We start from the raw sequence: 27845 nt of genomic DNA on the forward strand, positions 1-27845 counted from the left end.
CTAGGTTTCATTCTCCATGGTTAATGCAGGATTGCTCATACCTTTAAAGAGAAAAAAAGTTTTATTTTTGTTTTGCATGGCTTTTGCAACAAGGCATCATCATATTCATATATAAGATGTTTGTCCCCAGAAGAATTCCCAGCCTGACGGTAAATGTTAACTGGTACCGACTAGTGCTGGTGCTCTCAATACCTCTCTGTCAGGTTTAACCTGTGTAAGAGATTATTCTTTCACATCATTGTCTCAAAGCTTGCTGGGGACACAGATTCAAGTCCAAGAAAGGCCTGGGCAAGGGCTGCGAAATCCTTTGTCTGAGAGACACAGATGGAAAAGACCAGGGGCAAGGAGAGAGAGATAAGCCGCAGCTTAATGGCCAGGAAGCAGTCTTCTCTGTGGGCTTATCTCGAGGAAGATGGCCATCTCAAGAGGTGCTGCACGTGACTCTTACCCAAGCACCCAGGAATGCCACGATGGCAGAAGGAGGATAAAAAGGGGACCTAACAACCATGAGGTCTGACATTCCCTCATGGAGAAGAAGGGTTTCTGGCAACAGATTCCTCATGAAGAAGAGGTTTCTGACATGAGAAGCCTCACGACCCGCCACTCTCCCCCCTGGGCTGGTTCTGCAATTTCTTCCTGCTACCTGCTTGCTGCCCAAGTCTGTCCACACTGCTGCTGCTCTTCCCCTGCACTTTTGCTTCAGACCATCGGGATGGCATGCAATGGAATGGCTGCTGGATCCTGGTGGTGACTATCCCCATTTTATGCAATTCTTGCTTATTTCCTATCTTTTCTATTGCCCTCCTTCCCTTCTCCATGACCCTAATTCATAATAGTTGCCATCCTTCCCTTCCCCGTCTCCCTGATTAGGATTTATAATAAACTAGTTGGACCAACATTTGAACCATTGTTTCTTAATCTCACGCCAGGTACACAGATATTAAAGAACCTCCTCTCTCTCCTATAAATTGCAGTGAGACAACGTGGAAGGGCATGGCAGCTTGAAATGTCCAACCTTCTACAAATGTATAAAATAAGCTTAGTGAAACATCTGTAATAAATGTGAAAAGAGTGACCACGGTCATTTTTACACTGTATCTGCCAAAGGTAGTTTGTTATGGAGCAAAGCATTGCAGCATAAATCAGTTCCTTACCAACTTTGCCCTTTTCAGCCTTTGCACCAATGTCCGACCAGGAATGTGTATCAGTAAGGAGGTGGCTCTGAGAGTCTCGTAGTGGCTTTGCAGGGAACAGGTGGTTCTCACTGTAATGACATTAAGAAGAACACTGCTGTAAAACTCCATTTCTTTACCACACATTTCAAACAGTCTGTCATACATGGCATTTTACTTCCTTTACCTTGCTTATTTTCTGATGAATCACTGAACTTCTATCATTACAAATATTGAGTATAGTTGTCACAGGTACAAGCGTAATCTCAAAAGCAACTCTCCAGCACAGAAGAGGAAAACTTTATAATTTTTTCTTTGACAGATAATCTATATTTATACACATTAGTTCCAAATATGCTCTATCTGTATTCTCTCCCACTACAGCAAACCTGCCACCATAACAGTAGAGAGAACATCTCCAAAATCTCTCTCCATATTTAGGCTATGGTTCCCTTCTCCCTGACTCAGTCACTAGGGCAAGATTTAAAACATTCTCCAGCTGGATGTCATTTCTGATCTGTCAGTGCAAAACTAACTGAAATGCAACATACTTGTTATATGAATAAAAGACTGCCAATACGATTCTGTTATCCCTTTTTAGTCAGTATATTCATATTACTATCCTCATCACACTTCGTCGTGTAAATGTTGCTAAAAAGTTGCAATGTAATTTACTAAGCTATTGTGAAACTTTTATTTGGTTTCAAGAACATCTGCATGCTTTTCATACTTTAAGGACACCATGGCCATGAAGGATAAAGGTTAAGAAAATATTTCTGATTATCAGCAATAACAGAAAACGTAAATTGAAAACAGTTTCCTTCCCACCCCCTAATTTAGGGCTTCCTATCATACAGAAACGTTGATGTCTGGGTTCCAGTACACTAACCATATTGTACCAGATACACAAAAGCTGGCCTTCCCCAGAGGCCTTGCACAGCAACACCATCAAGCAGACAAACTAATCACCTGCATACAGAACAGAACATACTGACACCACTGAGGCAGCCATGGAAAACTCACAGGCCGTGGGATGCCACTGAGCCGAGACAGAGTGGACATGTGTATGGAGGAAAAAACCCTCTTACTTCCATACATTTAAATACAAGTCTCAGGCTTAGCTCAATTACAGCTTAGCTGTGCTAAATTTGACTTGTACTCCTAATAGCAAAATCTACACAGAAAACATGGTTCAATTTATACATGCACTGGCACAAAACGGAATACCAAGTACTTGAAACTAATAACAAAAAGCAGATTACTTTTTGCATGTTGAATTAAGACCACCAGGTGTGGAGGCTTGCTCAGGATCTTGATTCACAAGGCAAGTTGGGAAGGAGCAACCATCCCCTAGGCTGAAAAATAATAAAAAATAAAAAAATAAAAAATCAGAATTAGCCTAGTGCTTACAAAAAATACTTTGAAGAACTTTTTTTTCTTCCTCCCAGAACAAACATTACCATATCTAATTTCAGAAAATTAAACAAGCAAAAACCTGGGCCCACTCCCTGTGAGTCCTGATCATTGAACAGTTTCAACAAGTGAGTGTACCTTGAAAATACAGGCAACAGCCAGTACTTCTTCTCATCACCAAACACCTGTCTTAGGTTTTTGCTGAAGCCCAAGCTGAAACCATTCTTGTCTGTTCTGTGATGAAATATGGGTGCTCTGAATACCTCTTAAAAATAAAGCAAAAATCTGTTAGATTTCTTCACAAGATAGCACATTCAAGCTTCACACCAATTTTCATGCAATTATATCTCCAGCAGAGAGGAATGGCTGGGCTACTCAAATGATCCATGGGCTCATGGAATCCACACTCACTGCTACACACTGCTGTGTGTGCAGGAATGGGTGCAAGTGTCCTGCCAGCCTCCTCCCTGACCAAGGTGAGAAAGAGTGAGTAACCTGCTCCTTATGGCACGGTGTGTTACATGAAGGTTGGAGTTGATGATCTTTAAGGTCTTTTCCAACATGAGCAATTTGTGATTCTATGTGGATACACCACAACGCTCATGGAAAAGAACTAGACTGAACTAAGAGTTTACTACAGTAAGAGCAATGGAAAAGAAATTAAGCTTACCCTATGTTAGTAGCTTTTTACACTCTGGGGTACAAACATTTTGTATGCTTTTACAGCTACATAAAGAAAGCATTTTACTTGTAAGCCCAGATCACTCCCCATGCACATCCACTCTAAATTTCAGGGGAAGAGAGTTAAATATAGCCTCAAGTGTTGCAGAGTGCCTCAGGCAGAAAATTCTTTCACCTTCCACATGTTGACTGACAGCCATTTAATTCCCCTAATTGTCCATATATATAGCAGGCTATATAAAGGTCCTGCAGTGCTGACAGCACAGTTCACACAGACTGCTCTCAATCCATGGGGTGAATTGTGCTCCCACAGTGTTTCCCTACCCAAGGGTAAGGGGCTTTAAGTCATCCAGAATGCAGAGGAAACCCACAAACCCTACACAAGCCTTCAAGTAAATAAGTTTTCCTCCAAATAACATCTTTTCCTCTCATCTACTAATTTGTAAACCTCAAGAAAACCGAAAGAAAATAAGAAACAAAATAAGAAAATATTCTTATTCAGCTTGTATCAACAAGAAAGCTGTTGATCTAGAAACTTTAGTGAATTAATATTCTTATTGCAATCCACAACACAATAAAGGAAAAGCGTGACTTGACAACCACGCATCAGGGTGGTGGAAGATATTGGTTTAATGATGACATCTGACAGTTGTAAATACTACCATAACAGAGGCACAGGACTCTGAGCTTTTTAAAATTAATCCATAATGCAGAGTCATTCCCGTGCATCCACAACTATGTGGTGATCAGAACACGTAACTGCTAACCTGTCATTCACGTATTTGAGTTTACTTACAACCAAATGTAGAAGCACTGCCTTAAAACCTGTTTTGATATAATAGCCATCTGTTCATTATTTTTTGCTGCCAAACATAGAAGCATTAAGCTTACCTAAAGTCGATTTATTTTTGCTGACAAGCCAACAGTGGTACCCAAAGAGAGAAGATAAACTGACAGAAAACATAGCAGCAGCAAAGAATAAAAACATGATGTGGAACTTGGCTTGAGTATCAGGAAGGCCATTCTAAAAATAATTAAAAAAAAGCTTTTAGAAATGAGGAAATAGCTATTTAACTTGATTATTAATAATTCTCTATTCACCCAAATCCAATTCAAAGCAGACAGAAACATACCATGCAACAGGAGCCTGAATAAATAAGCAATACACCTTTTATGCATAGACAGCCATGCAATTTGGTTTTCGACAGCATGTTGGTTAAAGAAACTGGTCCTTTCTTGAGCCAATATAAACACTGACAACAAGAACCTGACATTTGCCTCTGTGTATTTTAAGGAAAAACAAAGTTAGTACTTACTGTCCAAAACTTGATAAAATACTGTAAATCTGTTGCAGCAATGAAAAGGCAATACAGTAGAGAGTAAGCCAAGAAGAGAAGAAAAAATTTGTAATTGGAGAATCCGACACAGTTGTTCACCCTAATAACAAAAAAGTTAGAATGAAAACAGAATGTAAAGGTACTTATTCGCTTTGCATTCCTCCAATTTAAGATTAAACTTATTTACTTCATAGAAAGTAATATCAGTTTTAGATCCAGATTCAGAGCCTCAAGCTACTGAAATGTGTTTCAGCTTTAATTTCCAAGTAAGTGTAGTATTTCTAACCACACCAAACAACAACAACATAACGAGGTACTCCCCAGTGCAGTATAGCTTTCAACAGATTACTGAAATTCAGTTTTGTCTTACTGAATGAAATCTGTTCCTAGCACATCTAGCATAAATATGAATCACAGTTAGTTATTTTTCTAGTTTATAGACAAGCTTAGGTATCCATATTTTACAGTTAAACTTACGTATAATAAGGGGAATAGTACTGTTGAATACAGAGAAATTTTTCCATACCAGAGACAACATGACAGCAAAAAGAAGAGATTAGTAAAACTTAATACATCCAAATGTTAACATAAATCTCATTTTATCATTCTTCAGGCTTGAAGTTCACCTGCTTCCTGTTTCTAAAGAAGTTATATGTAATAATGAGCTACTCATATGCTATCAAACAGACACGTTGAGAGCTCATTTAATATTGTAGCAGATTCCCATTAAAGCCAGTATATTAAGTATTATGAATTTTATAGCTCTTACAAACACGTAATGATATTACATCTACCTAAGGAAAAATACTGAATGGGTTCCCATGGAGAATTTATTGGTAAACAGCTCCCTTTTTCTGTTATTTGGCTCCATGAAGAAGCTAACAAAACCTATCACTGCACTGCACTGCTAGATTTGACAGAATTCTCCAGAGAGTTAAAATAAATAAAATTTCACATTCCTTTTTTAACTGTTAGATGTATTAGATAATTAAGAGAAAATTACCACCACAAAAGCATCTAAGTTGAAAAATATTTCTGGAAAAAAAAAAATGAAAAAAGGCTTTGAGAGGCTTGGCTTCAGCTGCCTCTAGAGATTACTGCAAGTATTCCCTTATTTAGAGAGATACCGATGCTAGCAGCAGGATAAACAGTAATTAGAACAGAGTAAAATCTTAAAACATCAGATGACCTTTATCTATACACCACTGGTACCCATGCATCGAGTCAGTGGAGGTGGGGTTTTATTTGTCATTTGTTTTAACAAAACATGCCATCTTGGGTAAACATTGAATTTAGTATCACCATTTAAACAGAAAACAATAGCTAAGCATTTGTATCAATGACAATTGAGTAGGACTCACAAGAGATTGTTTTAATTGAAAAAAAAAAAAAAAAAAAAGACATGTTTCTAAGTTCATCATGATTCTTACTGGAAAATAAATGTGCAATTCTCCTTAGTGAAGTGTTTTGTCATTATATATGTCAAAGTTAGCAATTCTGTGATAAACTGCAAGCTATTCAAGGTTTCTATGATAACCCCTATTTACTCTTGTGGCATTTTTTTTTTTTTTTTAATGGCAGTATTTATGGCACTTTTTAGCATGAGAAAAGAACTGTCATGTGAAATGTTGCTCAGCAAAAACAACGTTTCTTGAATCAAAGATTTCTCTCGTCGTTCTTTTGCATATTAAAATAAACTTTTATAAATCATCCTGCTTCTCTAAGTTTTGACAAAGCCCCAGTCTGAAAAGTTATTACTGGAAAAGAATATTTCACTAGAAGATAAACAAGAAAGTAAACATCAAGGTTTTGTAACTGTTCTATTTGCAAATGCAGTATCAAATCATAAAAACCGAGAACAGTGGTTAAATACAAAGCCTAACATTTTGAGGATGGATAAAATTGTTAGCACGCAGGCTGCTAAAGAACTGTGTTCTATTGCAGTTAACTATTTATTCAATAGAACATTCTAGGTTCAATTTGGACTGTAAATAAAATTGAAAATGTTTCCTTCTGAAGTAGAAAATAGATCCTTTCTAACTCTTGAGTTTGTTTACTAGAAATGCCAGGTAAAAAACTAAGTTACAAGGCAACTCAGTTAACAGAAAGAATCATGAAATTGAGTAGTAAATTATTCTCAAATAACTCAAAGGACAGAGGAGATATGTTTCTCTTAATTTCCAAATAGTTCATAATGCACCTTATTAATATTAGAGCTGTTATATATCAAATTATATCTTCTGATGATGCTTCAAGCCATCATATTTCTGTCTACAGCTCCATCTATAACATGGGTAGCAAGAGCACTCAGAAATCACTAATGATTTTATTTCTGCATCTATTAAACCTTCTACAGTAGCTTGGAGGCAAATTAGCATTACATATTTGTATTTATTACATTTCTTTTAGCACAGGAGTGTAGAGCAAAGTAAAGCCTCCCAGAAATCAAGAAATGGCTGATCTGGGGCAAGAACATAACTGTCATCTCTGCCATATTACTACCTCTCCTTCCAAATGCTTTCCCTTATTTTCCCTTACTCACTTTCTTACCTGTCCTCTCCAGAAATCCTACTCCTAGAAGAATATTCGAACACTAATTCCCATTACTCTTTCCCTGCTCCCCTAAGCATCACATGGGTTCTTTCCCAATTCTCCCCAGGAAAAAAAAAAAAAATAATAATAATAATAATAAAAAAGCTTACCTATCTACTATACTGAAAAAAAAAAAAAAACCCTTACTTTTTTTGGTCAAAGAAGTCATCTGAAGAACCCCTAAAGAGGGGTTTTTAAACTAAAAGTCTTCTCAATTTGGACCTTTCTAACATTTGTCTTTAGGAATTTCTGTGAGATGCCTGCCAAGGTGAAGCAAATTAATTCCATATCCCCACTCAGCTGCTGAGAAAGAGCAGGAAAACAAAAATATTCTGTAGGCCAATGTGCTGCAAAAGGGAGGAAGAGTGAAAGGGAAAGAGAAGGGAAAAGAAAGCAAGAAAACAAAGAACCCTCTAACTGAAGAGCTAACAAGATGTTTCCAGGAAGCCACACAAGCTGTGCTAGGAGCTCTACTTTGCAGTGCAAATGTCGCTTTGGTAAGGGGAGCAGGGCACAGCACTTCCTCTTGGCTTTCAACCTAGGGTATTATTTCATCATTTAGAGAAATTAAGTCCTCAACAATATTTAAAGTGCATGAAGAAAAATATGAAATTCTTAAAGGAATTTTTCTTTCTTACCCGAATTCTTCCTTACCCTAATTGCAGAAATAGAGTTACCGAACACAAAAATGGTATCTAAACTTCTTTTCACATCTCATAACTAGGCAAAGGGTATAAAAAGTAAACAATTCCAACTATCCTGCAAGACTAGTAATTTCATGTTAGCATCCAACTCTAGGGATGGTGAAACACCACCTATGATCCCTAACAAATTTGTTTTACCAAATCAAAAAATAAAAAGCAAGAGCATGTAATACACTCACCAAGGACAATGATGATCCATTTTCAGAATGCATCTGAAAAATAAAAAATAATAAAAAAAAAACCCACCACCAAAAGAACAGATTTCAAAGAATATTAAAAAAAAAAAAAAAAGAAAAAAAAAGAAAATCAGAAACACAGTTATGTGTCAGAATTCAACTATTTAAGTACAGATCAGCATTACCCATGCATATTATTAGTTACCTACTTTGTTAAGCAGTGAGGACTTGAAAACTTTCATATAATACAGTTTACCTACAAGCACTCAGAACACTTGCTTTTTCAAGAGCTTAGTGATGCAAGAACATTCTGTCTGCAACAGCTTTAAGATTTGGTCCCCTATCTGAATAAGTTTTTCAAATATTATTTATTCTCTGCCAAAGACTTAGAAACTAGGCTAATTCAATTATTACATACTTAATGATGCAACTAAGGATATTTCCAAGTATTTCCAAGTATGCATTCTAAGAACTTATCACGTATAAAAAAAACAAAATGTTTTTGCACTTAATCACTCTGCATTAATAAAACATGTATCAAAAAAATCAGACATAACTGAAGCGATTGAAATTCAAAGGACAAAATCAAGGTATTCTGCAAAATTTATTATCTAATGGCATTTCATGGGAAAACACTTTCTTCTGCTTAGATGTGGAGATCTTCCTTTCTTACACTGCAGTCACAACCACACATAGCACACCCAAGATCCTCTTTCTGCCTTCAGTCACCAACTCATTCAGTTCCTCTGCAAAATGAGTCTGGTCTGCCTCACTGCAGTGTTGCAAGGTCTGATACATAAGCAGCTGAAGAGTATTTGGAATAGCCTTAAGGCAACAATAATCAGTCTTTGAAGAAGCCCCTTCTCCTCAATTTAGACATTCAGATAATTGGCCACAGACATCAAAGCTAACAGGAGAAAAGTCAGAGGGATAAAAGCTGACAAAGAGAGTAATTAGACTTCGGGGGGAATATGGAGGTGAGCTTCCTTCCACATTGAATGAACAATAACTTTCTTCAGTTAGAAAAGGGGGCTACTTGGTTGTTTCCTTCTTTAATCAGAAATAGCTTTCAAGTTATCCAATAAAAAGTAGGATATTAAGTTTATTATCTCAGGTAAGATGTAAATGACAACATGATTAGACTGAGATGAGTAGTGGGCTTTTTTCAGATTCTAGCAAAAAAAGCAAATTTTAATCAGCTACTTTTGGTTACATTCCTAAGGAAAGCTTCTTATTAATAATTGTCATCCATTAATTAAATGGTATGTAAGATCATATAATCCAATTTGGCATCAAGAAGTCATCAAATGAATTAGACTTTATTACAGGCTTCCCCAGTAATAACTTAAAAATAAATCTGAAAAACAAAAAATAAGATAAAAAAAATCTTCTCAGATGAAACATTAAACCTGTAAAATCTGAGAATAAAAAACAAAAGCTTCTGCAAGTAAAATTCTGCATCAAGCCAAAAAGCCATTATTCAGGAAAGTTACACATTTAAAATGTTTTCTTACTTGTCACACACAGAACAGTGATGGCAACGATCTGGTTTTACGAGGTGGCATCTGTCACAGTACCTGATTGCTAAAGAAAAAAGTCACAAGATCAGTTCTTAATACACATTTTGTTTCCTGAGAGCTGTGCTGAGCTGTGGTCTCAGGAAAGTGCTGCAGTGAGATCAGAAGAACTTGCAAACCCTGAAGTATCCTTTAGGTACTGCTGCATCTAGCAGAGTAAAGCGAAAACACTATTTTTGCAATCTCTAAACTATGCCAATCAGGGCTTTTTCAAAAATACTCAAATAAGTGCTACAAACCGACCAATCGAACCCCACAAAATACTTTCTAGAGCCAGACCATAAAACCTTTCCAGACAGTCCAACAAAAAGCCATTTAAGCTATTATTCTAACAACTTTAATTTATTCTATGAGATTATCTTTTACATTTGCTCAACTAACAAACATCCCCAAACTTACAGTATCATTAGTCTCAAACATTCACAAACTTACAATATCACTTGTTCTTTCAGTGAATAACTACCAAGTAAAACAGAAACTGTTTCTGTGATCTGTCTAATTACATACCACACACAGTTAATTATTAATTTGTTATTATTACTTTTAACTCATGATCGAAGACATTAAGTCAATGCAGTTCAAACTACTACAGCTTCATCTGTATTTTGTTAATATTACAAGCTATTGGCTAATTTCAGTTTGCAAACATTTAGCAAGGCATTGTCAGTACCCTGTAAAATGAGAAACTGTACACAGCAATTTACTTTCCAACACTTTTTACTGAATGAATATAACTGCATAGAACTACATTAAAGTTGTTAGGTTTATGAACTATGAAAGGGAGTTCTTCCATACCATCCAAATCCTTTTAAATTAATTCAGGCAGCCAAGCATATCATGACAGCTGCCTTTCATGGTCTCCTGAACACCCATTTACCTCCAGACATTGTCCGTGTGTAGATAGGAAGATCCTTGGCTGCTCGTCGTAAGACTTCTTGCTGGGATTCACCTCTTGGCTCCCTTTCTAGGGATTCTTTGTCCGAGTATGACAGATGAAACTGAGATAATTTTTAAAACCAAAGACAAAAATCAGAAAATTTCAAGTTAAGTACCTGTAGAGATATAAAATGAAACTTTCATTATATAAAGGTGGATTAGAAGCAAGTACAAGATATTACAGCAAATAACTCATTGTTCCTAAGAGCATTAATTTAGTTGATGGTATGTTTTGACTAATTATTGAAGCAAGACAAAATTCAAATTATTTCTGATTTAGTATAGACGTAATGCTCAATGCTCCCAGAAGTATTAAGAGACACTCATCAAGGGCAGGATCAAGAGTTAGCACAATCAAATTTAATTACCAATCCTTTGAAAAGTAGTTAACCTGCTTCCATTACACCAAACATTAGATAATGAATATAAGCTAGGGATGAGTTCAACTGAAAGAAAATATGCTGCTAGCAGCGCCAGAAAAGATAGATGAATTTCTCGTCAGGTTTCTGGCATTTTCCCTTTTTACCCTCTGTCACTGGAAAGTGGCTGTTATGATGACGTTAGGATGTGGTTTTACCTCAGCCTAGCTAGGAACAGGGAAGAGCTGGGTATCCTGCATGGCAGAATCTGAATCTCAACACCTCTTGCATGAAACTGTCACTGCTGGAAGTGGCAAGGACAAACACAGCTCTGCCAAGAGGTTACAAATACTGAAAGAGATGTGCAGTGTAGCCCAAATTTGCTGTACTTCTAAGTCCTCTGCAACACATCACAGCCAGCATTGTTGCTGCAGCTTCTTGAAATGGGCAGATCCAGAAGTCCTTGGTATCACTAGCATTTATGTCTACAGAAAGGCTTAAGAATTAGTCACTACAGTAACATGATTTATTTCTTTTTCTCCTAAATGAAAGTAGTGCATGTAAAGCCAAAAAAGCACATTTTCACTTTCATAGAGAAGGTATCACTCTACCTTCCTGATGATATCATGGTCTTACAGTAGAAGATAGTGGTTCATATTTTAGCCTCTCAGATCACCTTCCATTTCTAACTAGCAAGAATGCACTCCTGTTGCTAACATCTAAATTGATTTTAATATTCTTTCCCACTGCCACGCAATGCCTGCATACAGCTGGTGCATGCAGGTAAGGAATGGCACAGCCTGACCTGAAGTAGTTAGGGTAGCACAGTACTGTGTGTGTTTGAAGCGTTACTCAGGGCAACGATCTCTAGTATGGGAGGGATAATGATAACACACTCAACTTCAGAAGTGTCAGGTTAACAATATTTTCAATTACATCCACAGTGCTGATACTTTAACACTTCTTTTGTATTTGTAAAATTTGATACAAACTTAAAAAGTAGCCTGCAGGCTGTGTGGTTTACACCAGCTACTGTATTCACAAGAATAAAACTCAAAAGCTTTACTCTCAAAAGCTTCAGTCTTCCAATGAGTATTTGCTTTAGTTGACAGATAAGATGGAGGTGTATCCACTTGCATGTACAGACTTTATCCCATAAACTGAAAGCCAACAGTAACATCACAAAACACACTAATTAATTTATAAAATATTGCCCTAGCGGATTAGCAAGAAGACACGGAACAACATGAGATGTCACTTTGTCAGCAGCACCGTGTAAATTCAAAGAACACAAAAACATCACACATTGCTTCCCATTACCTAGCTTCACTACTTTTAATATGCTATTTGAAGTGCTTGGGTAACATTCTGGTGGCTTTCAAATATCAGCATAACTACTGAGGATTTGTCAAGATGTTTTGGAAGTCTTTTAGCGACAGCAGACCAGAGACTTGCAAAGCCTTCTGATTTACCACTATAGTCACCACGTACATGCACATATTTTGTGACATAGTAAGTAAATGAAATTAGTTTTTAAGTTATTTTTCTGGTCTCTGCTCCAAGATGTAGTAAAGACTGCAGTGTGAAATTCAAGGAAGATGTCAACCGCTTTGAATCATCTACTTGTCTTCACAGCTATTTCTGTTTTTAGTGAATGAAAATTATTCTGCAAAACAAACTGTAGAAATCACAGCCTGGTTATATCACATTGGCATGGTAGCTGTAGAAGATGAAGCAAAGAGTCCAAAAGAAGTAATGGCTTTGTGGGCATTTCAAGCTCCAAAATAACCATAGAATGTTTCCTCTTGGCTGAGATATTCTGTGAAACCTCCTAAGGAAGCTGGTGTGTCTGCATGGAGACAGGACAGAAGAGGCCAAATGCTTGTTTTGGTTGTACCAAGCTGCATGGGGAAATAACTTCATTAAGACTATGAAGATATATATATATTTTAATATAAAATCAATGTCACAGACCTAAAAGCAACTGCCTTAAGGATATATGATGTTGAAGAATATTAAGATACCAATTATGTTCAAGACAATTACATCTTTCTCACTGAATATTTCTATACCAACTGGACTTTGATCTGGGGGTATCTATCAACCTTAGACCTTCCTTCCATGCAGCTTTTCTATACTTCTTGCCTCCTGCTTAGTCAGCCCTGGCTTCCCACCATCAGCTTGCCCGACTGAGTGCTCCATGCCACAGTCAAATTTCTTCATATCCAAACAGATGTAGTAGCAGTTTGCTTTTAGAGGACAACTGACAAATGCTGACAGACAACTCAAAATGCGTCTTAAGCACACAGAAAATATTTTTTCCACATAAAAATACACGGCCCTATAGAGATTTAAGCTGCTAGTTCAAATAACACCTTTTTTTTTTTTTTTTTTTTTTAAACTGAAGGGATGTTTCTTCTAATGTAATAAATACTATCTCATCTTAAAATTAATTAAAATATCTTCAACATTTAGAGGTGTCTTTTTATTTTTATTTGTTATGATGCTGTTTGCAATCTAATTTATTTCTGATAAGAAGCTGTGATTTCTAGCTGTATCTTTCTATCGTGAAAAACCACATGAGATCAGAGACTAAGTTATTCAAATGCTACAAAATCAGTCACTTGACTAAGCTATTCCAGAAATGAAAGTTAAGTTTATCTTACTTCTTTTGAAGGATTCATTGGTAGAGTAAAGATTGTTTTCCAATATGACCAGACGAACAGCATGAAAAATATGTGGTAAGCGACCAGGCACACAACTAAAATCAAAAAGGAACAGAATTAATACCAACAGACCAGTGATATTTTAGTACTTGCAGACAAATATAATACATACCACAGGTATTTGCTTTAACAGATGTGAATACAGAAGCTCTGCAAAAGCTCTGCAACAGAAATACTGCACTGCAACTTTACGTGAGACAAATACAGACTGCATGGGGAAAGCCATTATGCAGGCTACACATATTTCAGAAGTTTAAGGGGAACTGTTAACAGCTTAGTGCCAAGCAAGCACTCACTCTTTACACATTGGTTAAGTCTTACTTAATTCACTTCTGTTTCATAAACCACTTGGTAATTATAGATACCTAAACAAGAAGGTGTTATAATATCTAAACAACTAGAGTGAAACGAGACTGTGTGCATATGATATCTGAATAGTAACCAAAACTAGTCAACATGTTTTGCTAGATATTTAAGACTGAGTTTTTTAGAAGAAGCCACGCTGCCCTCCAAGTTCTTTAAAGTGCTCACTACTTTACATTCTTCACAACAAGTGATATATTCAGGGATTTGCTTAAAAAAGAAAGAAAGAAAGGAAACCCACAGAAGCCAGGCAACATTTACCATGCTGGTCTGTTTTACAAGAACACAGAATGTAACATCCACTCAAAGAGCCTGCCATGGACCAATATTTGTTTCTTTTCAAAAGCTCTCACCATATGTACCAATCATTCTACACATTAGTACAGGAAATCACCAACGATGCCATCAATTCACTACAGTGAATGCTAACTCCAAAACTTGTGTTCTCTGATTTACTTGCCCTAGTATGCAAGGAGGAGCATTTCCTTCAGCGCTCCTTCCTTAGTACAGAATTGGCAAATAAAGGCCAGTTAGGACCACAGCAGTGCAAAATATTTCCCTGTTGTACAGATGAACCCAGATTATGCTGAGCACAACGTAGCATGGATTCTACAGCTATCACATATTCTTTATGCAGTTGCTGTAAACTCATAAGATCGTCAAAAGGCATCATAAAGAGAGACCTGTGCACTTTCACTACGCAGTCTGTCTCCAAATAGTTAGCCTACATATATGTGGCTATTCAGTGTTAGAGAGTTTTCCATAATGCATATGTGAAGCTGTACATAAGTGAAGGAAAAGCAGTGCTGAGTGTTCTTGTTTTTTGTAGTTTTGCCTCCAGAGTAACTCTTGAATATATGTTTCTGGTACTAACGTTTTTATTCAAAAGAAGTGGCAACATTGTAAATATTTATTCTCATTTGCCAGACAGTTACAAAAATAAGAAACAAAAGCCAACAAAATCTGAAGAGCAGCACTACACAGTGCCATATGTCCTATTTATAAAAAGAAAAACAATCTCATCAGCACAAGTCAGGAATAAATCTGGAACCCAGAACAACCACAACATCCCAGATTACACTAAATAACTATTTCACTATAGTACAGATTACACTAAATAACTACTTCACTATTGTACAAGCATCTGTCAGAAACAGCCCATGTTTTTAGCAGAACATTTTTTTTATCAATTCTAAAAAAACCCTGATTCTCTCAATCAAAGTATTATTTCAAACAGTACATTCATGGTATAAAATGGGAGCAATGCAGGGCATTCCATCAGTTTGGTACACCATGCATTTACTAATCTTCAACTGTAATTTATTGTTGCAAGAATGGCAACTGCGATTAGTTTCTTTTTCATACATATGAAGAAAAAATAGCCTAAAGACATTATTCCCTTTAGTGTCTGCACAAGACCCAAGCACCTCAGTTCTCCAGTATGGCCAAGATCCTGATCCATCGTTTTTCCCAGTTCACCCAGCAACCATTTTCCCATGCTGCAATGGAGCCTAGTCTAACCCACTGCTACTACAGCATTCAGGCAGAAATACTTCCATTTTACACTCTTCCTTTTTTTTTTTTTAAAAAAAAAAAAAAAGCAAAGGGAAAGTGTACCCCTCGCATGAAGAATAACCCACTTAAACACAGCTAATGTTGCCTGGAAGGTTACAGCACTGTAATACGGAGCAATTCACACCTACACAGCTCTCACTTCAGAAAAGACTACAGGCCAGGTGAAATTTTTCCCAAGGTTCTGAGCAGCTAAAAATAAAGTTTTCCAATGTCTTTTCTTGATAATCCTAACTTGCTTTGCAGGCAATGCCTAACAACACACAGGCCTTCAGTTTTTTTGGTAAGGAGCAGCAAGAAGCTGCAGCTGTCTCAAAGTCTGCAGGCGCTGAAGTTTGTGGGTATACACTCATAAACCACACATGGAGAAAATCACTGTATAGAAAAAAATGTTTTTCAAGCAGATATTTCTTTAATAGCTAAAGCCTGTACTAAGTGAGGGAGTCTCAAATGACTTAGCCTGCTGAAACTACACAAGTGTAAGCAGCACACCATCTGCCTCATAACCCCATTCCCCTGCTCTACAAGCTCTATGGCCCCACACTTTGCACTTACAAGTTGCAATATAGCTTTAAAATAACAGCTGGAAAAGCAGTTTCAATGACTCTGAGTAGGAGCTCCAGTGATAGCTAATCAGGCAGTCCTATTAATTTCTAGAAGGGTTACATATCTTAAGGGTTCTGTTAATTCAAAGATACTGGCTAAAATGAAGCTGAAGAAAAAAATTCACCTCTCAGTTATGTTATGTTGTACCCTGCACAAACACTGCTTATTTTCAGGAGTCTTCATTTTACATGTGCTTACCCTGTTGTGAATTAAAAAAAAAAAGTTGTTCAAAACAGAACATGACAGTTATTTTCCTTGCCTCCTCAGAAAGCCAGTAAGAAGAATAAGAAGTTCTTTTTCTCATCTCTACTTTGAATGGCAAAAGCAGTAACAGCATAACAAAGGGAGCTGAGGAACATAAAAAAACTCATTTAAAGCTGACTAGATGTGCATCTCAATTTATTGAGAAACTACTATATTATCCTGATATATGAATTCCACTTATAAACAGCAAACAAAAATCTTACCTTTTTCTCCAATATTTGTCATTGTTACTGAAAAATGAGAAAGAAAGAGTAAAAATTATGTTTAAATAGCAAATGACATAACTTGTTTTTCAACTGAAAAGGGAAGAATCATCATCAAATGACACAAGCTTAAGACAACACACTATCATACTTCTACAGGGCAGTTGTATACATTCATCATAAGTACAGGTAAAGAGTAATACCAAATTTAATTACTTACAAGGTTTCATGTCTTCTACTCACAGCCTTTATTCCATGGCACCTCCTTTCATCTGCAGCTGCCTAAGTTTAGCCCAAGAGAAGCCATCTCTGAAGAGCAATTATTTCCTTAGCTGTTGTTCTTCTAGTTATTTATTATGGTCATTATAATGTTCATTATTTATATAAGTTCTGTCTTTGAGGTTGATGTTTCAGACTCCAGAACTGGTTTTGTCAGTGATACTTCAGGCACAAAAATCAAAATAGACCATAATAGACCACAAGCAGAATGTTGACCCCATCTTTGGGCCCACCAAGACAACCAAGTCCAGGGAAGAGCATCCTGGCTGGTAGGACTGGATCACTTGTCCTCTGAGCAGACGCTGCATGATCCACACTTGTTCAGCATCAGGTAGGTATGGCTCTGGGAGGAACCAACCCTCCCACCAGGACCTCAAGGGGTCCATCGAGGAGATGGAGCAGGGCTAATGTAATAATGTTTGGTCAAAGACAAGAAATACTGGCCATAAATTAAAATGAGAGGATCAGATTTGATGCAAGGAAAACTTTTGAGAACAGTTAACTAGTGAAGCAAGTTGGCCAGAGTTGCACCATTGCAGTCTCCACCTTTGGAGACTGGATACAAGCTTGAACAACCTGGCTTGATCTCACATATAACCCTGCTTTGATAAGGGGTTTGGACTAGATGGGCTAAATTATTCCAAGTCTATTAAAATGGATATTTGACTATAATTCTACTGAAACAAGCACCTCCCTAGTCTGAGTGAAAACCGTAAATAACCATGTTTATAGAGTTCTTACAGAAGTTATAATTCACATCTTTTGTGGTGTCTTTCTAAAGAAAGCTCTAGTTTGTCCACAACCTTCTGACTTAACTAATTGACAGCACAGCTTGATAAACTAGATATCAACCCAGATAACTGTAGGAAGAAGCTGAGGGAACCTACATGCATGACTCTAAGAAGCAGAAATGCTGCAGGGTGAGAATGTACAAGAACTACCAAAACTGAAAGACATCATTAGAGCTAACGCATTGATTTAAGAGCACTGGAGCTCTCAAATTAGGGCAGAAAGTCAGTTCACAAATTTTTATTTCACTTGGTGAGGATTCTGCATACCTTCATTACCATACCATCACAGTCTTTAACAGAAATTTTGCTAGTCTTCTCAGAATAACTACTCTTTGCTAACAAAAAAAGCCTTTCTTTCTCACTGCAAGCCTACAGCTTTTCAAAATTTCCGTATACCTCACAGATTAAACTTCAGAGTCTGCATCTGCTCAGTGGAACATCTTTTTAGCTTCTGCAATATCTAGCTTGGAAGCCTGATATTCCTGGCAGCAGCTGCAGACTATGAAGGCTAAAACATTTAAGTGCCCACAAATGACTGAGAACCAGCTTTTTGGACACATCTCATCACTGTACTCTCTCTTACCCACTGGCAAGGCTCAGAGCTATTCTATGCACTCCTGAGTTGCCCACACTGAGCAAGATTGAAGTAGAAGGGTCAACTCTGGAGAGCACCCACCATCTTCTACTGCACCACTCTTATCTCCATGAACATCGCAATGGCTGTTTACAAGGAGTCTGACTGAACTTTTAGGCAAACATCTCCTCTGGCACTGATCAGAGGAATATGCAAGATATCCATCAAACTGCAACTATTCACAGAGCAAACTATTACTCTTCTGCTTGTACCTTTCAAAATCACCTTTGAGAAAGGCTCCCTGAAGGAAGCATAAAGGGAAAGTAACGAACAGGTATCTGCAGCAACACAGGATCAGGGATCAAATAAGATTTGCTACAACTCTCTTTTCCCCCAGATATGGGGGAATTAACCATCAGAAAATCACAAAATCATCACAAAAATGAACAGCCCTTACAAATCAAACTTCTCTTTAAATCTCTTGTGAAAAACTATTTTTGTAGAATGACTGCAATACAAAATCTTGTTAGGGTAACTACAAGATGTTTACAATTCTGAAAATTATGCTATTTAAGTGCATGGAACAATTGTTTCCTAACAAGAAAAAACTGACTGATTTTTAATTTGAACAAAGAAACATTTGCTATTTTCCCCACCTTCTAAATAGCACCCTTCGTGTATTTATTAAAAATTCATTCTTCATTTTTTTCAGTAGCTATAGTGATCTGACTTTGCAATATTATTGAACAGTATTTAATTATATATTCTTTTGTGAATCATTTATACTACGCTTTCTGGTGATTTCCTCATCTCTCTTCCTAGGGGTTATATTCACTGCTGGTAATGCACAAAAAAGTAGGTCAGACCATGTATGGTCATTAATAAATATGAGCTTAACTGCTGCACATTCACTTAGTGGTAGTCAAATAGCATGGAAATAATAAGCGTAGAAAGTACTTACATCTGCAATGACCAAAAATAAGCACCAAGGACACGCCAAGCCCAATTGTGAAGCAATTTTTACAATTTCAGGGGAAGCAGGATAAAATCCTTTGAAATAGAAGCGGTATGGCAGTTTCCATATTTTCAGAGCCAGAGGTAATTGTAAACCCATGACCTGTCTTCAAGTAGTCAGTAAAAAGTTACAGCTCTGCTCATCTGCGATACTGCAGGGCCAGCCTCATTAGCAATTAGCCTTCCGCTGCTACACTGCCAGGATGCCATTTACGGTTCAGTACCAGCAGACTATCACATAATTAGAGCCTCTCTGTTTCGTTACACAGCCCACAGACGGTGCTCATCAGCATCAGGGAGCAGGCTGGGATACATGTGGGATGTTGGCCAAAGTAGATGCCAGCTTCCAGTGCCAGAAGCCTTGTTTCTTGCATGCCATCCACCAAGACACATCACACTCAGTAGCCCACACTGCCCAATACGTTGTCTGAGATTGCAGAAAGTAACAGTGGACTGAAGACAGAATGTTATGTTTCAGAATATAGATGGGGGGAAAAAAAAAAGGAAAAAAATCAGGATGGAGGGAACACAGAAGAGCCTGGAGAATTAATCCCCTGTTTGAAAACCTCTCAGCTAACATTAGGAATGATGCCTTGATAGCCAAGTTATCTCAAAACTGCCTTGTATATCTCCTTTATCACAGAACCACAGTCTGTTTGGGGTTGGAGCTTCAGAGTCCCTCTCCTTTACCTGGAACATCCAGAGCAGGATGCCCAGGCCCATATCCAGGGGGCTTTGGACGATCTCTTAAGTGGAGACTCCATAGCCTCTGGGCAGTCTGTGCCAGTGCTCTGGCACCCTCACAATTAAGATTTTTTTAAAACCAAATTAGTTTGCTATGAAGAGGATTCCACATTGCTGGGCACAGAGACCTGCTGATATGGTTTGTCACTGCACAGCCTTAGCGAGCTTGCATCCAAGGACTGAAGATACCCTCAGAGAACCTCAGCCTCAGGACTTCAGGCACAGAGCAGGCTGGGATGAGGTAGAAAATGACCAGCAAAATGGCCTCTGACTAACTGAAGCTGGTCCAGTCACACAACAGCAAGACAGCTTTACAAAGACTGCTAGACTCTACAGATTGTTTGTAAAAGGTTAACCCATGCATGCTCCTTTGTCTCTGCCAAGTAACTTTGCATTGGGTCAGGCCTTAACATTAGAAGTAGACTTCCCATTTCTTAAAATACAGCTCATTTTCTCCAGATTTTTTTGTATTCTCCCTCATGGAAACATTAAATAAGTATTCATCTCCAGGTAGTTACACACAGGGGAAGACATCTTGTTAGCACAAAACCTCAAAGTAAAGGAAAACAAAAATTAATATTATTAAAAATTGCATCAGTTTTTTAGCATTAAATCTACCTTGATTTCTAGACCACTAATCAAAGTTCCTGAGCAGTGAATGTAATGGATTAAAAAAAAATTTTTTAAAGTTGGAGAAAGCAATGAATGAATTTTTAAATTCAAAATCTTGCTTCCAGATCTGATGTACATCTATAAAATATTTAAAACTTTGGAATAGGAATATCGGATAGATTTAAATCTGAGACTCCACAGGCACACCTACAAACAGTTGTTTCTACCAAACTTTTATATAATTTAACATCCTGGACTTGATTCACAAAACTGAGCATGTGTTTTATCTTTATAGCACATTTGAAGCAGTAAATACTGATCTATAGATGCAGTTTAACTCTCCGTACACATAAAAATGTTTTATCATTGTGAAAAATATTCTATCCTTATCTGGAGAAAAAAAAAATAAATAAATAAAAATAAGTGTCAGTAATTTAAACTACCACTCTTCTAGACAGAGCAGTGAACTGCATTGATGCAGAATGACAAGGGGGAAGAGTCAGCCACCAGTCTTCATTAAAGGACAAAAGCAACAGAACGGTTTCTGGGTGATTTAAGGTCAGCTTAAGCAGTCCTTCGTAATCTGCACATTTGGATTTGGCAGTATTTGTGAATGTGTCGGTAGATTCATTTTAACCCCTAGCACTGTGTCCAGTAAAATACATCAATGTCCCCTATTCAGCAGGCAGCTGCTATCTGACAGTCTTTTAGGTACAGTCAACAAAAACACTGCAAACTGAGCATGTCCCAGAAAAGACCTCATCTTTCACCTCTACAGACTTCTTATTTACTTTCTAAGCCACAAAGAATACCTAAAGATCAGATTTTTTACAGCAGAGAAAGAAAGAATACATACCAGTGAATACATCTGTACAACGTGCTACATGACAAGCACCATTACATCTTCAACCAAAGACACAGTCCTATCTGATAATTACATCTTCATCACAAATCTAAGATTTTCAATTTATAGCCACAGCTTAACGTTCAAAAACTAGAGGTAATACAGCAGGCAACTACACATGATGAAACATCAGGCTTAACTAACAGACTTTAACTCAATTTCAGAAGTGGAATTTTTTTTTTTCTTTTTAAATTCTGAGAGAAATCAAAGTAAAGATGAGAAACACATAGGAATTGTGCTAGCTAAAATCCAGAATCCAATTTTACTTAAACTTTCCTAAAAGTAATCAAAGATCTCAGAAGAGGAAAAAAAAAAACACAAAAAACAAACAGCGGTCTTTGCAAAACAAACTACAAACATATAATAAGCTTTGACCAAAATCCTCCACAACCTTAGCAGCAAATGTTCAGATAGGGGATTTGTCAACATTCAACCACATTACAACTTCCATGTCTTTCTATAGCAAACTGTAAGCAGTAGGTGATTGCAAGACGTGAGTAATAAGTACCACAAATGCTTTGATCCGTTTGGAGAATATATGGAGCAAAGAGCTCAAATTCAGTTGACTAAGTCTTTGGCCCCTACTTTTTTCCTTTCTTTCTGCTGCTCCTGATCATCTGATGACACTGTGCCATGCCTCTAGGGCACGCATTAATTCTGCATCTAAATTGTGGAAATCAAGCTTTTTATCCCTCCATAATTCCATTCCACTGACATTGCCTCCAGCCAGAAGCCTCCATTCAGTACTAACCAGCCTGGTCCTCCACCCATTTCATGACCCCTGACGTATTTAGCAGCAGGGCGCTGTATCATGTTTTGCTGCTCTGTACTGCAGGTAGTGGTGGGCAGAGCATAGTTTCATATTCAGACCCAAAATACTAGGTTGCAGTTTATGAGCTCACCTGACTGGATTGCTAATGACTTGCTGCCTCTCCCTTCAGCTTTGCTGAACTCACTTACGCTTTCCCAAATCAGCCAAACCATTAGCCAGTGGGAATATTTTTTCCCTCTCCCTTCACTGAAGTCATGAGGGGGGGGAAAAAAAAAAAAAAAAAAAAAAAAAGTGTATTGCTCATTTCTATGCTCTGTGGCATGTTGGTTTAAAGTTTACAGTCCTTTAAAGTTACAAAATTCAAGCTGTATTTCAAAACGAGATTCCCTGACCAAGAGCATTATCCTTCAGATTACAATCAATATAATGTAATAATGGATCAAAGCTGAATATACGAAACCAACATGTACTCAACTGGACAACCATTTCATCAGCACAGCTACTGTGACAGATGGTTTTTAGTGACAACATCACTGTTTTTGGTGACAATATTCCACATTTTCCTTATGTATAACTTCAAATCACAACTTGTAGAGAAAAAAAATATCTATCTCTATATCCAACACCATCAGGAACATTTCTGACGAACAACTGTCAGAAGCAGAATAACTACAGGTTCTACCTTACCCTAAGCACAGAGTGGATAACTGCTCAAAGCCCCTTATAGTTCTACTAATGGGAGTTAGAGATGCACCACAGGAGGAATACATGAAAAAAATTATTTTCTTTGCATACACAGAATTCACTGGATTCAAAATGCATTTTCTGAGCATGTACATATGGATGAAGAGGATGGGGGAAGGCTCAAATTGTGGTTCATGCTGATCTTCCAGGTAACTTAGGTTGAAGTTTCACTGGCTTCACTAACAAAACTGAACGTACTAATTGGACATAGCCTGTAATTTCTCTTTTTTAAAGCGCATCACTCTATGAAACTTTGAAAGTTTTGCAAACAGAGAAGATAAAAGCAATGAAAAGAGATCATCTCTTTCATTTTATACTCATGCATGCCCAGATATATATACACAGAGAAATGGCAGGAGTTAGAAAACCATGAGATTTCATCACGTACTTCGTAGAATCATAGAATTTATCAGGTTGGAAAAGACCTTAAAGATCATCGAGTCTAACCACAACCTAACCATACTACCCTAACTAACAACCTTCTGCTAAATGATGTCCCTGAGGACCACATCCAAACAGTTTTTAAACACCATCCAGAGATGGTGACTTAACCACCTCCCTGGGGAGCCTATTCCAGTGCTTAATAACTCTTTCTGTAAAGAAGTGTTTCCTGATATCACAGAATCACAGAATGGCCAGGGTTGGAAGGGACCTCAAGGATCATGATTCTCCAACCCCCCTGCCACAGTCAGGGCCACCAATCTCCACATTTAATACTAGACCAGGCTGCCCAGGGCCCCATCCAACCTGGCTTTGAACACCTCTAGGGACAGGGCATCCACAACCTCTCCACTCTCTCTGTAAAGAATTTCCCCAACCTAAACTTACCCTGGTGCAGCTTACAGCCATTTCTCCTCGTCCTGTCACCTGTCACCAGTGAGAAGAGACCAGCCCCGCTCCCGCTGTAAGCACCTTTCAGATATTGAAAGAGAGCAATAAGATCTTCCCTCAGCCTCCTTTTCCCCAGACTGACAGCTCCAGTTCCTTCAGTCGCTCCTTGTAGGGCATATTCTCCAAGCAATACTGGATTATAGTATATTATAACCAAGCATTATTTTGCATTCACATTATCTCTAGGTGTGAGAATCTGGGGTCATAAGGAAAATTTTAATGGAAGAAATTAATTTGAGAAGTTATTCTCAAAAACACAAAACTTCATCTGATTTAACCAAAGACTACAAATTAATCAAAGGCAATAAGCTTAAGAAATCCTGGATTAAAACCGACCCTCTACAGCACGCAGCCTTTTCCAGTAAATAGACAGGATTGGTTTTTTAAGCTATTGAAAGTCTGTAAGTATTTTCTTATTCCTAAAAATAAGCAGTCATTTCAACACTCATTTCTCATCTCTTTCTTCAGAGCTGCATACTACTGGATGCATGCTTCCACCAACTTGAAAAATAATATTATTCTTCATATCTGTATGCAATGCCATGATTCATCATGTTGACATGGCCTTTCAGCTGAAACACTTGGCTTTTTTTCTGCTGATTCCGAAAATGGCATTGATGGTCTGGAAAATGTAACATTCATCTTCAGCACTCACACATAGATACAACTCACTCTTTCATGGAGAAATTGCTCAAAGATATCAACTGACCATTACATTAAAACAAATTAAAAAAAAAAAAAAAAAAAAAAAAAAAAAAAAAGCCCCATTTTACTTAAGTGTACTGATCCTAGAAACAGGCCTATCTACATCATCCAGGAAAAATTAGAGACTGTAGAGGCTGCTGTAAAGAAATAAAGTTTCCAGTACAATGTATGTTCTCTTCCACACATCACATCAGTCCAGCCCTTCAGTGATGACTTCACATCCTGCCCCAAAGTGACACAGAGACACAGCAAGCAGCAGTATTGTCCTTTAGGTCTGTAATGAAAAGCATTTATCACAGACTGTGCTACAGATTATTTGAAAATAAATTTATTTTGTGTTTAACCCACTTCCAGCTTTGGAACTATTAAAAACAGACTCAGCTGCACATGTAATTCTTGTACTCCATAGCTAGCAGGAGAGGATAAACATTTGCTGGCGTTCAAGTTCCTCCTTTATCTCAAAGGTAAAATCATGGTAATATAACAGGTCAACGTTCTCAATTCCCTTCTTCCCCCCCATAATTTCTAAAGCTATATTATTACTCTCCACTTCCGTCCCCCCTACCCATTTCTAAAACATTACTCAATACTGTAACTATCATCCCTAACAGTCTTAATGATGAAAGGAAACATCTTACAACTTTTTTTTTTCCTTTTAAAATGTAAACTTTTTCCTTCAACACAGACAAAATTGCAAAAACATCCAAACCACTAATTGAAAATCTCATCACTAAAAGCTCAAATAAACCATTCACATGTGCAGTGATGCTTACTGAGACCTGCTGCACAATGGTTGATGCTGTCTACTGTACATTGTCTCGTTGTTTGCAGCAGAGACAGCAAGTCACAATCAAATCAGCATTACACACATCCCCTGAGCCGGCAGCACTGCAGGAGCAGAGGATGAGTAGAACAGACAGGCTGGCTTCAAAGGCCTGAAATGCTTACAGTCCTTTCCTGCTGCTGGCTTTCATTCTCAGAGCTGTTAGCTATTCCGTCTGTTGTTCACACTAAATATTCATTAGTGAGACAAGACACAAGTTTGTTTTGCCTTAACATGCCAAAAATGAGGAAAAACATCCAGATATGGACAAGAGATGGAATTAGTGCTAGTCACAGGCAACTACTATGCTGAATTCCAACACTGGCAAGACAGAAGAAACGGGCAGGAAAGATTTAGAAAGAAAATTTAAAGAAATGCCTTTGCCAATAGAAAGGACTTCCATACCTGCAGCTTTCATCCTTCTCCCTTCCTTCCCATCTGAAGCCTTTTGCTCTGCAGGGTTAAGGACTTACATACCATAGCCTACAGTAAGCTTTAAGCCGATTCTACTGTCTAAGCATCAATGACAGCATGCACTGGGACAGATGTTAACTATAGGGTCACTGCCTCCTGATGCATCCAACCTTCCTGCTGCCACCTGACAGCCCCTCAGCCACTTCCCACCATTTGCTGGACAACACTTCCTCACACTACAGAGGGCCCTTCATTCCTCTTGTCAGGATGCAGTACCCAAATCCCAGTCCTTAACTGAAGAGCAGAACTTAAAACTAACAACATTTTTTAGTAAATTCTGGAACAGGCCACACAGGGAGGTGGTGGAATCACTGTCCCTGGAAGTGTTCAAGTACTGGTGCCTTTCACCCAAAGAGAGGTGTTAGGCCTAGAAAACTTTACTGGTGCAATGCCCCAGCTATGCAGCCAAACACCTGACAACACGAGCCCTCTCATCACATTCTTAAAAAAAAAAAAAAATTAAAAACAAAAAACGTATATATATATATATATATATATACATATATCCTAAATTAGTTACCAGACTGCTGTGATTTTTACCACCAACAGCTGAAGTCCAGCAAAGTTACACAGCCATACAAACGCACTGAGCTTGACCAGGGCACTCCCTGGCCGAGCAGATCGACAGCCCCCGAACCTCACCTCCAACATCAGCGTGAAGGGGAAGCAACAGATGATTTGCGTTCTTTTGTGCCATGGAACATTTGCATGAAAATCGCGAAGCATCTAAATATCATGACACATCTAAAATTTAAAGATTGTTTCGTACAAGACGCACTCCAGCAGGAACTGAAGTCGGCTCAGGGAGCCGGGCTAGCTTAATGTGTAACAGACCCTCCTGACTCGACTGCCCTAACCCAACCAGCTCGCACCAGTGCGCGGTAACCAGCGTCCGAGCGGTCGCGGAGCGTCGAGCCGCAGCCGGGTGACTCCTAAAGGCACGGCAGCGGCTGGCGTCACGTCCTCACCGGGAGCCGTGGCAGCTCCTGGAGAGCCGACCAGCGGTATGGGGAGCCCCGCCGCTCCAAACCTTCTGCCCGTACCGCCCCGGGACCGGGAACTCTCCGGTACCTCTCCCTGCTGGCCGGCAGGATTCCCTGCTCCTGCACGCAGCTGTGCAACGAGAGGGGAGCGCTAACTGCGCTCGTGCCGCCTGCACGAGCTGCAGCCCCTACCTCGGGCGTGGTGGCGGAGCGGACAAACAACGGGCAGCGTCCCCAGCCCCCGACCCCCCCCGTCCCGTGCAGCCTCCCTCTCCTCCCTTTCCCTCCCTACCCGGGGACACTCACGCAGGCAAAGCTGGGTGACATAGGCGTAGTAGGACCAGCAGAGGATGCTGGAGATGAAGAGCACGGGCACCCAGTAGAGCAGCCGCTGGCAACGCCGCCGCACGCCGCCCCAGCCGCCCGCAGCCCCGGCTGCAGGCGCGGAGGGCGCCGCCGCCGCCATCTTCCCGCACCGCATCCCGACCGCGCACTCCGCGACCCGCGGCCCGGCCGCACATCCCCGCCCCGCCGGGTCCCTCCTTCCGCGCTCCTCCCCCTCATGGGGCGGCCCTGCCCGCCCATCGCCGTCGCCACCGGGACGGGCTGGGGGCTCAGCCTTGGGTGCTGCAAAGCTTGGGGGGACGGTGGATCCCGTGGTTCTTTATGGTGCATCCACCATCTTTTTGCACCCAGGACTGGTGATATTTAATCTCCCTTGAAAACGCTTTAAAAACACTTGGACAAACGTTGCCCGGTTTGCAGGCAGTGTTTCACAGTTAGCGAAAAACCTCAGCTGATCAGTAATGACTAGCAGGCGTTGCTGCAGGCGTTGCGAGGCTGCTGGAGCTCCG

The 27845-nt window shown here is 38.9% G+C and overlaps 1 protein-coding gene across 1 annotated transcript; it reads right to left on the bottom strand.

Annotated features, from left to right (window-relative positions):
- ZDHHC2 (zDHHC palmitoyltransferase 2) lies at positions 1-27475 on the bottom strand (the record flags this gene model as incomplete). The annotated part of the gene is made up of 12 exons (XM_079534473.1): positions 27298-27475; positions 16682-16708; positions 13614-13708; positions 10530-10650; positions 9590-9659; positions 8079-8111; positions 4583-4703; positions 4158-4290; positions 2724-2850; positions 2435-2527; positions 1155-1264; positions 1-41 (listed from the first exon to the last, which is right to left on the bottom strand). Exons 1-12 carry the CDS (start codon positions 27470-27472, stop codon positions 1-3), a joined length of 1146 nt encoding a protein of 381 aa, XP_079390599.1. The 5' UTR covers positions 27473-27475.
- Between the last annotated feature and the right edge of the window lie 370 nt (positions 27476-27845).

Source organism: Tetrao urogallus (genome assembly GCF_951394365.1).
Source record: "Tetrao urogallus genome assembly, chromosome: 4".
NCBI classification, from domain to species: Eukaryota; Metazoa; Chordata; class Aves; order Galliformes; family Phasianidae; genus Tetrao; species Tetrao urogallus.